At 46.7% G+C, this 14,177-nt stretch overlaps 1 protein-coding gene across 3 annotated transcripts in view; it reads left to right on the top strand.

The window, feature by feature from the left end:
• Positions 1-14,177, top strand: part of CEP89 (centrosomal protein 89) — a 99,957-nt gene that overhangs the window by 36,264 nt on the left and 49,516 nt on the right. For all 3 annotated transcript variants that reach the window (XM_033225609.1, XM_033225611.1, XM_033225610.1), the window contains 5 exons: positions 295-337; positions 4,221-4,439; positions 5,975-6,117; positions 10,564-10,614; positions 11,594-11,677. In XM_033225609.1, coding sequence (XP_033081500.1) covers positions 295-337; positions 4,221-4,439; positions 5,975-6,117; positions 10,564-10,614; positions 11,594-11,677 — 540 coding nt within the window. The remainder of the gene's footprint in view (positions 1-294; positions 338-4,220; positions 4,440-5,974; positions 6,118-10,563; positions 10,615-11,593; positions 11,678-14,177) is intronic.

Genomic DNA, 14,177 nt, shown 5'->3' with positions numbered 1-14,177 from the left:
GTAATCCCAGCTACTTGGGAGGCTGAGGTATGGATTGCATGAGCCTAGGAGTTGGAGGCTGCAATGAGCTGTGATCACACCAGTGCACCCCAGCCTGGGTGACAGAGTAAGACCCTGTCTTAAAAAAGGAAAAAAAGAAATAGTAGATATTAAAGTTTTGAAAGCTAAAACAAAGAACAAGAGTCAAAATGAAGGAAATAAAGCATGCTTATATACCTGCTGTCTAATGACCTAGCTGCCTGTGTCCACTTTATAAAATACTAATGCTCTGCACTTATGTTCCTTCTTTCCTAGGATGAAAAACCTCCATTACGTGAGAAACCTCCACCCTCCCCAGGTATTTGCCTTTTGAATTATATTATGATTGAAAAGCTTGTTGTTTTGGAGAATATCCAGATTAATTTTATCTGAAAATAAAGATTACGTTTTCTTTTTCTTGTATTAGTTGTTGAACTTTCACCCTTGCCTCAAAAGAGAGGGTGCAAACACTGGGTAGTGGACGTGTGTCCATACAGGATGTGCTTGGATCCTGGGAGGGTGGGGGTTGGACCTGGGGGGACGTGGACCTGTGGGATATGCTGGGATCCTGGGGGAAGGGAGGTGGGCCTATGGGATGTAATGGGATCCTGGGGTGGAAGGAGGACCTGTGGGATGTAATGGGATCCCAGCGGGAGGAGTGGACCCATGATGTACTGGGATCCATGCTGGGCAGGCAGGTGCAGTTATGGGCTCTGCTCTGAGGCTGAAGGCAGAGGGAGAGGTCCAGTGATGTTTTATGGGTTACACCCCACTGAACGGTTTGGGGAGCTTCAGTGGCTTCCAAAATGGAAGTTATAATTTCTGCTGTTAGGTCCCACATTGTTATAAGATCTTTGGGGTGTCGCTTTTCTGGCCAGAAATGTCTATGGTGCCAGTGTGCCTTTGCCTGAGTTCTTGTCCTGCATCCAGGAAGAATGAGGTAAGCAGACAAGTGGAGGGTGAGCAAGACGAAGAGGAGCTTTACTGACTGTTAGGACAGTTCAGAGGAGACCCACAGTGGGTAGCTTCTCTGTAGGCAGGTCGTCCCGTCAAGTGTTCAGCTCTCAGCAGAGAGGAGGCCCTGGAGTCTGTGGCTCCTCTCTGAAGGCAGGTCATCCGGCTGTCTCTGCAGCTCTCAGCAAAAAGGAAGCCCTGGAGAGGGCTGTTCTCTGCAGCTGGTTATTCTGACCAGCTCCTAGCAGAGAGGAGGCCCTGGAGTAGGTTGTTCCTCTCTGCTGCTGGTCCTCTGATGTCTCCAGCTATCAGCAGAGAGGGTAACTCCTTTCTGCAGCTGGTCATCCCATCTGCTCTGCTCTGGCTAAGCCCAGGGCTTTTATGGGCCTCAGAAGGGAGGGAGGGAGCACCATTTGGTCCATGGGTGGCCATGGGTGGGCCTGGAAAAGGCACCACAAGTTCCTACTATGGTCCCACGGGATGGGCAACTCGGTTCCCAGCCTTCAGGCCCTCCCCAACCTGAAGGTGGGGACTCACCGTGGACCTGCCCGCTTCTGCCCAGGAGCCTGTCTGCCTCCTGCTGCCCAGTTCATGGCACCCAGGCTGTTTGCACCAAGGGGCACCTGCAGGCCAGTGCAGAGCCACCCTCACCCCCCCTCCCCCTGTCTTTCCCTCCTGCGCTCATGGGTGCCCAAAATCTGGAGGGGGCTGAGGCGGCAGGGTGCTGTCGTGTCAGTGCTGCCCTGAGTGTGCACACTCCCAGCCAGGCTGTGACAGTGCCCAGGCTTGGCCTCAACCCCGCTCCAACCCCACTCTGAGACTGGAGCAGGCGTCGGGAGCAGGGAGAGGCCAGGCAGCCAGAGCAAACACCCGTGAGCCTGCGGGGACACGGGAGCCTTCCTAGGCCCCAGAGGGTGCAGACTGCAGAGACACCCAGGTCCCGCACCTGGGAGGGCGACTGTAGCAGCACCCCGGGAGCTCCTGCCCTGCCAACTCAGAAGGGGCAGTGAAGCCAGGCAGTGGGATCAGGTACTTCTAAGCCTATGGGGGCTGAGGGGGAGCCTTCTTGGGCCCCCAAGAACACAGATTCTCGGGTCTGCAGCTGGACTTGGGCAACTGCTGCAGCATCCAGGGAGGGGGGGCTCCTGCCTGCTCCATGGAGCAAGAGGCTTGGCCACGCCTCCCTGCTCTAGGTAGTCTGTGCGGCGGCCACTCTAGATGGGCCGCTACTGCCATCAGTGTCACTGCTCTGAAAATCCTGTTTTAAGTCTCCTCCATGTCAGATTGACTTTATTTGCACCCTTTCAATCTCAGCATTTTCAGTGCTGTATTCTGGGCGATTGCTGGGGCTCTAACTTCTGCGCCGTGCATTCCTTCTTCGTGATGTGTATCCTGCGGCTCAGCCCATCCTTTCAGTTTATGCTGTTGATCAAATGTTAACATCCATGATTTCTGTAAGACACTGACTACGTCTCTCTGAAAGTCATAACTGTGCGCTTCCAGTCTTAGGGTTTGTGTTGCAGCCCCTTCTCCTCTCTCACTTGCCATTGATGCTTCTCTGGCTCTGCTGTTTGATGCCTGTTGGGGTCCCTGAGATTCCCTGTGGCCGGCATGGGGATGCTACCTCTGTTTACTGCACCCTGCCTGGAGAGAGAGAGCCAGCAGGCTGCCAGGCTGTACTGACTGCTGCCTCCAGCGACTGATGGGGATGGGCAGGATGTGAGGCCAGCTGGGATCAGTAGGGACCCATCTTCCTCCTGGCTTTCTCCAGCCTTCTGGCCTGCCCTGCCTCTCTGCCCTCAGGGCCTGTGTGTTCTGCCTGAGGAGGGGCACACATTTCTGCTGTTGCTGCCTGGGTCGGGTGGGTTAACCCCTTGCTATTCCCACTGTGGTTATCTAACTCGACAGCTCATCAGCTGTTTCAAGCTGCTGCTTTTTAAGTATAATTTTATTTATTGATTGCTTTTTGTAGAGATAGGGTCTTGCTATGTTGCTCAGGCTGGTCTCGAACTCCTGGCCTCAAGCAGTCTTCCTACCTCAGCTTCCCAAAGTGCTGGGATTGCAGATGTGAGCCACCAGGCCTAACTTCATTGGCTCTTTCTAGGCCACTTTGTGTCTCCAGTCCTACCAGGGCAAGGCATATCCCTGGAGCCACCCCCCATTTTCTAGCTGCCCTGTCTTGGCACATTTCAGGCTGTGGCATCCATCTTCAGTCTCATCTCAACTGTTTTCTCTCTAGGATTTCTCAGGGTTCCCTTGTTTCCATGCAGCTGTGGAGTTTCCCATTTCTGAGCCTCACCTTTCACATGTTAGGGATTGGATGTGTGTGTGTCAGGGGTCGGGCCAGGTTCTCTGGAGCCACCAGCCATCCTGCCCTTGCCTGTGTGGGAAACTGCTTCTGCCTCTCCCTCACCTGGGAGGTACGCTGGCCAGGGGCCCATGGGAGCCTCACCTCCTGTGACCTCTCGGAGCACATCTCCCCGTGGAACAGCGCTGGTTTCTACCCTATTTTCTTGCTGTTCCTTCTTAAGGTCCTATGTGACCTCTGTTTTCTCCTGACCCTGGTGCCTTCAGGTGCTGCCCACAGGCCAGCGACTCATCAGTCTCCCCAGCAGAGGCTGCCTGTGGGACTCTGGGCCTGTGTCCCAACCCGAGCCTGCCTCCCCTCGTCTTCCGTCCCCACCTGCTCTTCACAGTGTGCTCCTCATCTCGGGGAGCATCTGCCAGACACAGACCTGGGCGGTCATCCTGGGTCTGCTTCTCTCTCACTGCCTGCACCCAGCCAGCTACCAGCCCCTAAGTCCTGCTCTCATGTGTCACTTTCTTTCTGTCCCTACTCTAGTGCTGCCCCTTGGCTGTTGGGCTGGGCCTCATCCTAACCTGCCTTCTTCCCTGCTGGCCTGAGGAATTCACCCGAGAGCAGAGCCTCTTCCTTCTCACACCTCTGCCTGAAAGCCCTGCTGGCTCCTGCTGCCCTGCACGATGAACCTACCATGCCACATCACAGTCGGCATGGCCTTCTGCAGCTCTGGCCTCCCTCTCTGGCCTCCCCTCAGTATTTCTCTTCCTGCCACCCACTGTGACCTCACCAGGCCACTTACTCTTTCCTGTACAAGCCACTCCCTTCCCAGGGACCCAAGAACATGGCACCAGGCCTGATGTGGTTTTTGGAACAAAGTCAGGTGATTTTGATATAACATTGTCAACATCAATTAACATTTTAAAACTTGTCCCCTGAACCTTTTCAGATATAACTGGTAGAGCACGTCAAAGATATACAGAAATAACCAGAGAAAAGTTTGAGGTATTAAAAGAAGAAAATATGCACCTAAACAATATGAATCAAAGCCTTACCCTTAAACTAAACACAGTGAAACAAGCAATGAAAGAACTACAGTTAAAACTTAAGGAAATGGAAAAAGAGAAGAGAAAACTCAAAGAGGCTGAGAAGGCGTCGTCACAGGAAGGTAGGGACGGACAGTGCCTTTATTAGAGGAACGAGCAGGACTTCATTGAGAGTTAATATTTTATGTCACGATATTTGTGTTGGTAATTTATGCTGTAATATTTCAGGTTTTTTTGTTAATATCCTTATGTTTGTTGAGATTTGATTTCATCTGCTATGTCATTATTACTCTAAAGAAATTCCTCAGATTGGAAAGAAGCTGAATTTACAAAAATAAAACAAAGAAATTCCAATACTTCTTTTGGAACTTGATGCTTAGCTTACATATATTTCATTTCAGTTTTTATCTGCAAAAGAAGCATATAAAAGCTCCTCGTTTACCATAGACTTATCAATGATTATATTTTCCTTGCTAATTTGATAGGTTAAAAAAAGAAATAGTATTTTAATTTGTATTTCTTTTATTATTGATGAACCTGAATATTTTTTCATATCTTTGCATGTCATTTTCTTTTTCTTTTGTGAAGCTGTCCACTTTGTTTTTTAGAGACGGCATCCCACTCTTTTCACCCAGGTTGGACTACAGTGGGGTGATCAGAGCTCACTATAACCTTGAACTCCTGGGCTCAAGTGATCCTCCCACCTCAGCCTCCTGAATAGCTGGGACTAAAGGTGAACGCCATCATGCCTGGCTAAGCTTTTTTTTTTTTTTTTTAAATAGCAATGAGGCCTTGTTGTGTTGACCAGGCTGGTCTCAAACTCCTGACCTCAAGGATTTTTCCTCCTTAGCTGCTCAAAGGGCTGGGTTTATAGGTATGAGCCACTATGCATGGCCAAGTTGCCTACTTTACACTGAGACACTTGACTTTTTATTGATTTGCAGGAACTCCTTACATATGAAAGATTTTATCCCTTTGTCATAGGTGTAATATTTTCTTAGTTTGTTGATAATTGGGCTAAATCTATAAAATGTTTTTCTTTTATGACTTATACCCTTGGCATTAAGTCATTTTTAACTCTAAAGTTATATAAATATTCACCAATATTTTCTCTATACCTTTTTCTATTTATATAAAACTAATAATATAGCTTTAAGTAAGGTGGTATCAGTTTTTTTCATATAGACCCTGCATAATTCTTATCTTAGGCACATTTATTTTTAGATACTGTATATTATTTGTGCTGTTACCTTGTGGGATCTATTTTCTGTTTTGTTTTCTAATAGAACATTGCTATTATGTGGGAAGGTTATTAGCTGTAATACATTTTCCATGTATTCTATATGATTTTTCAAAGCACATATTTTTATGTCATCTGAAACATGACTATTCCTTTCCAACTTGAAACTTTTATTTTACTTTATTATACATGCAAAAACTTCCACAAACTTCCAATATAATATTAACTATTCAGTTTTTAAAATGTTGTAACTTTTATTCATTCACACACACACATAGACACAACACACACACACACAGAGTTCATTGCCTCTGAGAGTGAAAGAGGGAGGAAAAGCAAATGATTTGCAATTTAAATAAAATCTAGATAAATCTGACATTATTTCTTATAGTATAATATTAAATTTTTTTTCCCTAGTTGCTGCACCTGAATTACTTTATCTGCGAAAACAAGCTCAAGAACTGGTGGATGAAAATGATGGACTGAAAATGACTGTCCATCGTTTGAATGTAGAACTCAGTCGATATCAGACAAAATTCAGGCATTTGTCCAAGGAAGAGGTAATGTTTCCAATTGTGAAAATCAGCTTTTTGGATTTTTTAGCCTTTACTGTTGAATTGATTTCCAATCTTGAGAGGTTCTTATTTATTATAATTTGATGTAAGAAAAGCTCTGTCCAAGGCACAATGTTTCTAAGAACAATTTTGCTTTTTGCCTTCTTCCCTCCCTTCTTCCCCATAATAAAGGCAATAAAGACTGTAAAACATTGAGACAATACAGAAGCGTACAAAGTAAAAGAGGCCGGACGAGGTGGCTCGTGCCTGTAATCCTAGCACTTTCAGAGGCTGAGGCTGGAGAATTGCTTGAACTCTGGAGTTTGAGACCAGCCTGCGCGGCATAGCGAGACCTAGTCTCTATAAATAAAAGATTTTTAAAACAGCTGAGCGTGGTGGCGCATGCCTGTAGCCACTCAGGAGGCTGAGAAAAGAGGATCTCTTCAGCATGGGAGGTCGAGGGTGCAGTGAGCTGAGATCACGCCACTGCACTCTAGCCTGGGTGACAGAGCAAGACCCTGTCTCGAAAATTAAAAAAAATAAATAAATAACAAAAGTAAAAGAATGAAAGTTTGTGTCGGCTGCTCCCTTCTCAGTCATGTTCCTGGAAGTTGCAGCTATTGTCAGTGCATGAACTTGGAAAGGAAAGCAGAGTTTTCAGTTCTAAGAATAGTTGCAGAGTCCAGCTCCACACACTCTCACTGAGCAGGTCACTGCATGAGATGCTGGGAGGAGTGCCAGATGAACCAATGTTCAGGTCCTTACTCTTACAGAGCTTGGGGCTATGAGGATGTGAGCAACACTGTGGATACAGGAGAGGGAGGCACTACTGGCTGGGCTCTTGCTGGGGTAGGGGGTGTGGGAGGCACACGGTGTTCTCCTGCAGCTCCTGGGAGTTCAGGCCTCATGGGCTTCTGAGTTGCTTTTTCAAGGAGGGCTTACATTTCTCTTATCTTTATTTTTTTTTTTTTTTGGTAACAGCTTTGAGATATAATTCACGTAGCATCCAATTATACCCATTTAAAAAGTGTACCATTTAGTGGTTTTTATTGTAGTCACAGAATTATGCAACCATCACCACAATCAATTTTAGAGCACTTTTGTTAAATCAAGAAATGTCAGCTGGCCATGGTAGCTCACATCTGTAATCTCAGCACTTTGGGAGGCTGAGGTGGGCGAATCATTTGAAATCAGGCATTCGAGACCAGCCTGACCAACGTGGTGAAACTCCATCTATACTAGAAATACAAAAAAATTAGCCAGACATGGTCATGTGCACCTGTAATTCCAGCTACTTGGGAGGCTGAGGCAGGAGAATCACTTGAACCTGGGAGGCAGAGGTTGCAGTGAGCCGAGATCATGCCTCTGCACTCCAGCCTGGGTGACAAAGAGAGTGAGACTCCATCTCAAAAAAAAAAAAAAAAAGTGTCATACCTGTTGGGAATCACTCCCTACATTCCCCTGCTGCCCACTTCCTCCAACTCAGCCCCTGGTAGCCACTAATCTATTTTATGTCTCTATTAATTTGCCAATTCTCAACATTTCATAGAAATGAAATTATACAAGACATGACTTTGTGTGACTGACTTCTTTCACTTAACATAATACTAACTTTTAAACAAAAACAAATAAAGTTGTTGGGGTCCTATAATTCAAAACCTGCTTGCTAGGTCAGGGCCTTCTGCAGGACCGTGGGGCAGGTAGACAGGCCCAGGGACAGCCTCCTCCCAAGTTGTTTTCTGCCCCGTGCAGATGCCACGTTCTCCATGACAGTCTTCCCTAATCAACCCAGCCAGAAGTGATTGATCTCTGTCTCTCTCTTTTTTTTTCAGACACAGTCTCTGTCTCCCAGGCTGGAGTGCAGCAGCATGATCTCAGCTCACTGCCACCTCTACCTCCTGGGTTCAAGTGATTCTTGTTTCTCAGCCTCCTGAGTGGCTGGGATTACAGGCGTGTTCCACCGCGCCCAGCTAATTTTTGTATTTTTAGTAGAGATGGAGTTTCACCATGTTGGCCAGGTTGGTCTCGAACTCCTGACCTCAAACGATCCACCCTCCCCAGCCTCCCAAAGTGCTGGAATTACAGGCATGAGCCACCATGCCTGGCCCTCTGTCTCTTTTAAACAATTGCAGACTTTTGTTTGTAATCACTCTAAGGCACTTGTAGCATTCTACCGTATACTATTTTTGTATATCATGTTCATTTGTGTTAGTGGTATTTATTTCTGTTACTAGGTCGTATAATCCTTGAAAACAAGGGTTGTGTTGCAGTGTCCATAATGATTTAGCGAGTTTGCCAACGTTTGCAGAGTGAGTGAGTAATTACCTAGATGCTAAGGTGTTCACGTTGGAAAGCTTTTGTGAAATAAATAATTATTTTGTACAGGCCATTGATTCTGTACCAGATTTTCCCTCCTGCTGTAAACAAATAGAAAACCAGACAGAATATGTAATGCAAATGTTTAGAGATATCAAACAGCAGGCAGTACCGGCCTATGATCCTCAAGAGCAGCAGGATAAATAGATGAGCCTATGATCTGCTTTCTGTCAGGAGGCAGTCTCAGATCACAGAGCAGGGAGGAAGGGCTGGAGCTGAGCCCTTCCCTGAGTTCAACAGAGATGAGAGTCTGGGGAAGCTGAGGAGACTAGAATTTGTACGGCAAGAGTACCAGAAAGAAGGGAGTCCTGGAGAGAAAGAGCTACTTATATAAATCTGCATGGGGCTACTTGGAGTCTTGTGGAATACCACCCTGCACATGTGTAGGATGAGACTCCAAGAGACTGGGCAGAAAATAAGAACAGGGAGCTGTGAACAGAGCTCACACAGCACTGGGAACCTTCAAGTTCTGCCCAGCCGCAATGGAGAGACCTTGCATTGAGTCAAGAGCACAGGAGGGCTATGCCCGAGAGGTACGGCTCAAAGAGCTTTTTAGGAAAGGTTACTACAGACCTACCATGACCAGGGTGAAAAAACAAGCCTCAGAAGTATGAAGGTGATCCATACAACTTAGGAGCTGAAAGAAAGAGAGAGAGAGAGAGAGAGAGAGAGAAAGGAGGGAGGAAGGAAGGAAGGGAGGAAGGAAAATAAACCAGTACTCATTAAAGGAAGATAACAAAATCCAGACACTCAACAATGTGACATTAAAAAGTTCCATATCCAATGAAAACAGTCACTAGATATATTCCAGATTTTAAAAGACTAAAAAGGGCTGGAGGCCAGGTGCAGTGACTCACACCTATAATCCCAGCACTTTGGGAGGCTGAGGCGGGCAGATCACTTGAGGTCAGGAGTTCAAGACAAGCCTGGCCAATGTGGTGAAACCCTGCTTCTACTAAAAATACAAAAATTAGCCAAGTGTGGTGGCACACACACCTGTAGTCCCAGTTACTCAGGGAGGCTAAGGCATGAGAATCTCTTGAACCTGGGAGGCAGAGGTTACAGTGAGCCGAGATCATACCGCTGTACTCCAGCCTATGCGACAGAGTGAGACTCTGTCTCAAAAAAACAAAAAACAAAACAAAACATAAAGGGCCAGGTGTGCTGGCTCATACTTGCAGTCCCAACACTGTGGGAGGCTGAGGCAGGAGGATCACTTCAGCCCAGGAGTTCAAGAGAAATCTGGGCAACATGGTGAAACCCCATTTCTACAAAAAATACAAAAATTAGCCAGGTATGGTGGCGTGTGCCTGTAGTCTGAGCTGCTCAGGAGGCTAAGGTGGGAGGATTGCTTGAGCCCAGGAGGCAGAAGTTGCAGTGAGCCATGATCTCACCACTGCACTCCGGTCTGGGTGATGGAACGAGACCCTGTCTCAAAAAAAAAAAAAAAAAAAAGGACATAAAAGACTTGACAGCTAAATGCAACATGTGACCCTGAACTGGATCCTTGATCAGAAAAGAACATTAGTGGGAAAATAGATGAAATTTGAAGATAACTTATAGGTTAGGTTAGAAAATAGTATTATAGGCTACTCTAGGCACACTGCCTATGGGGTACCCCTGCTCTGCAAGGAGCAGTAATATATATACATATATATATGTATATATATATGAAAATAGCATTGTTATCAGTGTTGATTTCCTGATTTTCATGACAGTACTGTGGTTAAGTATATTAATGTTTTTGTTTTTAGAAATACAAGTATTTAGAGGAAAAGGGGCATTATATCTGCAACTTACTCTCAAACATTTCAGAAAAAATATTTCTCTCATGTATACATACATACATAGAGATAGATAGATAGATGGGAGGGTATATGGGAGAGTGGGTGGGTGGGTGGGTGGATGGATGGATGGATGGATGGATTGATTGGTGGACAGGTGGGTGGGTAGGCAGATGGATAGACAGATAAATGCATAGATGGGCAATGCCCAGTCTAGATTAAGAATATCTAAGACTTGAAATTTCAGAGGAAGTGTGGTTTAACTTGTCTTCAATATTTGTTTTGTTCTTAGAGCTTAAATATTGAAGGCCTCCCATCCAAGGGCCCTATACCACCCTGGTTGGTAAGTGGAAGTTATTTAATTTCAGGCCCGTATTTTCAGGCTATATTTGCATAGCTATTAAAAACCATTTCAGGCCAGGCGCGGTGGCTCATTTCTATAATCCCAGCACTTTGGTAGGCTGAGGCGGGTGGATCGCTTGAGGTCAAGGGTTCAAGACAAGCCTGGCCAACATGGTGAAACCCTGTCTCTACTAAAAATACAAAAATTAGCCCAGCATGATGGTGCATGCCTATAGTCCCAGCTACTTGGGAGGCTGAGGCAGGAGAATCACTTGAACCCGGGAGATGGAGGTTGCAGTGAGCTGAGATCACGCCACTGCACTCCAGCCTGGGCGGCAGAGTGGGAATGGCTTCGGGCAACGGAGCTCATTCTAACCGCAGGAGGCCAAGCCTGTACGGGTGTTGTAGATGCCTCCTATGCCCCCTGCATTCCTCTGGGTTCCTCATTTAAGTGTCCGTATAGATCCCTGAAATTGGAAGGATCCAGCAAAAGAAATGTTGGTTGTTCTGGGATCCTGAGCTAGGAGGGTCCTTAAAAAACACTAACAACAACAACCAAAGAAACCATTTCAAAAAAGTGTAACTTCTTGCCATTTAAAAATTTGCTGGTTGTGTTTAGATGTAAGAAATATGTTAACCTTCTTATTTTTTTCTTTTTTTTTTTTTCTGAGACAGAGTCTCACTCTGTCGCCCAGGCTGGAGTACAGTGGCGTGATCACGGCTCACTACAAGCTCTGCCTCCCGGGTTCACGCCATTCTCCTGCCTCAGCCTCATGAGTAGCGGGGACTACAGGCGCCTGCCACCACGCCCGGCTAATGTTTTGTATTTTTAGTAGAGACGGGTTTTCACCGTGTTAGTCAGGATGGTCTCGATCTCCTGACCTCGTGATCCACTGCCTCGGCCTCCCAAAGTGCTAGAATTACAGTCATGAGCCCCCGTGGCTGGCCTATATTAACCTTCTTTTACTGTCTATCTTCAGTTGGATGTAAAGTACCTGTCACCATTGTTGCTGGCTTATGAAGATATAATGAAAGAGAAGGACGAGCTCAATGCCACCCTCAAGGTAGGCTGGCAAATGTCTCAGAAGAGACAGGATTTATAAAATATGGGACTGGGCCGGGCGCGGTGGCTCAAGCCTGTAATCCCAGCACTTTGGGAGGCCGAGATGGGCGGATCACGAGGTCAGGAGATCGAGACCATCCTGGCTAACACAGTGAAACCCCGTCTCTACTAAAAAATACAAAAAAAACTAGCCGGGCGAGATGGCGGGCGCCTGTAGTCCCAGCTACTCGGGAGGCTGAGGCAGGAGAATGGCGTAAACCCGGGAGGCGGAGCTTGCAGTGAGCTGAGATCCGGCCACTGCACTCCAGCCTGGGCGACAGAGCGAGACTCCGTCTCAAAAAAAAAAAATAGGACTGCTTCAAATTTTATAGAAACATTTTGAATGTAGGTATACCCAGCATATGATAGATAATCAAATGTTTATTAGAGGACAGAAAAGAGGAAGGAAGGAGTGTGGCAGGGTGGGATGGAGGGAGGGAGGGAAAGAAGGAAGAGGGGAGGAAGTAAGGGAGTGATTGGCAGAGCAGGAGGGGTGGATAGGGAGTGAGGGGAGGATTATGGAGGGTCAGAGCAGTGCTGCATGAGAAGCCATGGCTTTCTGGACAGCCAGCCCATATGGGCTGAGATCTGGGGATGCAGGGAAGACAGCAGTGGGGAAGCGCTTCTTTCTGGTACTCTGCAACTGCACACACCACCATTAGAAGAGCCATTTGTGCTGGGCACGGTGACTCACGCCTGTAATCTCAGCACTTTGGGAGGCCAAGGTGGGTGGATCACATGAGGTCAGGAGATCAAGACCATCCTGGCCAACATGGTGAAATCCTGTCTCTATTAAAAATACAAAAATTAGCTGATGTGGTGGCACATGCCTGTAATCCCAGCTCTTCGGGAGGCTGAGGCAGGAGAATGGCTTGAACCGGGGAGTTGGGGGTTGCCGTGAGCTGGCATTGCATCACTGCACTCCAGCCTGGTGATGGGGTGAGATTCCGTCTCAAAAACAAAACAAAACAAAACAAAAAAGAAGGGCTATTTGGGCACACATGGGAAGGAAAGGCTGGAGATGTTTTAGACAAACTTAGATGCTTCTTAATTCTAGGATGAGCTGACCCTAGGGAAGTCCGATTGCTGAGCTGATGGAAATGGAGAAGAAGTGAGGTTTTTATCCATTTCTGCCTTGTCCACCGCCGTTTTGTGGGAATGGCTTTGGGCAGTGGAGCTCATTCTAACCGCAGGAGGCCAGGCCTGTGCGGGTGTTGGAGAGGCTTCCTGTGCCTCCTGCATTCCTCTGCGTTCCTCATTTAAGTGTCCATATAGATCCCTGAAATTGGAAGGATCTAGGGAAAGAAATGTTGGTTGTTCTAGGATCCTGAGCTGGGAGGGTCCTTTAAGAGGCTCCCAGCTTGTTTCTCGTCAGTGATGCTGTCCTGTGTCCATATTCCATGGAAAGGAATTTTAATCCTTTTCATTTAGACTTAGTGTTGGATGCTTAATTTTCTAAGAGCATGAATGAATCTTGTACTAATTGAGTATATAACAGTCCTAATAACTAATAATATTATTATTTTGGTGCTCCTTCTAAATCAGGGTCAGCACACACTTTCTGTAAAGGGCAAGTTAATAAGTACTTTAGGCTTTGGAGGCCATGCAGTTTCTGTTTGCACCTGCTGAGCCCTGCTGTTGCACCATGAAAGCAGCTGAGGATAACATGTAAATAATGGGCGAGGCCATGTTCCAATAAAACTTTATAAAAACAGCCAGCTGGTTTGCACACTTTAGTTTGCCTGACCCCTGTTCCAAAAAAGAGCCACATGGACTGCCAGCAGAGAGTGAGTGTGTCTGGGTGGAGGGATGAGAGGAGAAGTTACTTGGTAGTGCTGCTTTAAGTTAAAAGGGTGTAATCATAAACATCTGACAGCTGGCAGTAGAATATTTTAGAGGCACATCAGAGTAAATATTGGCACCTCAGATTCTCACCAAAGGACAGTGTAGGACACAGAAACTGGGAAAGGCCTGATGGCGGAGGCTCAGCTGAAGTGTCACACACACAGACTGTTGGGAGCTGAAACAGACGTAGACTGTTAGGCATCAAAACTGGCCCAGCGACAGACCTCGTGTTGCGGCTAATGGCCAATTAAGCTCTGCAGCTTGATGATGCTAGTAAGACACTTTCTCATGGTTGTTATGGACAAAACTAATAGCCTTGGCTGGATGTGGTGGCTCATGCCTGTAATCCCAGCATTTTGGGAGGCTGAGGCAAGAAGATTGCTTGAGCCTAGGAGTTCAAGAGCAGCCTTGAGTAACATGGCGAAACCTTGTCTATACACAAAATACAGAAATTAGCCAGGTGTGGTGTCACAGGTGCTTGGTAAGCTGAGGTGGGAGGATCACCTGAGCCTAGGAGGTTGAGACTGCAGTGAGCCATGATTGCACTACTGTACTCTAGCCTGGGCGACAGAGCAAAACCCTGTCTCAAAAAAAAAAAAAACGAAGAGCTTCCTTCA

This window comes from Trachypithecus francoisi, unplaced genomic scaffold, assembly GCF_009764315.1.
Source record: "Trachypithecus francoisi isolate TF-2019V2 unplaced genomic scaffold, Tfra_2.0 Lachesis_group12, whole genome shotgun sequence".
Lineage (NCBI taxonomy): Eukaryota > Metazoa > Chordata > Mammalia > Primates > Cercopithecidae > Trachypithecus > Trachypithecus francoisi.
The sequence above is the reverse complement of the archived record's forward strand: the minus strand, read 5'-3'. Positions and strand labels throughout refer to the sequence as shown.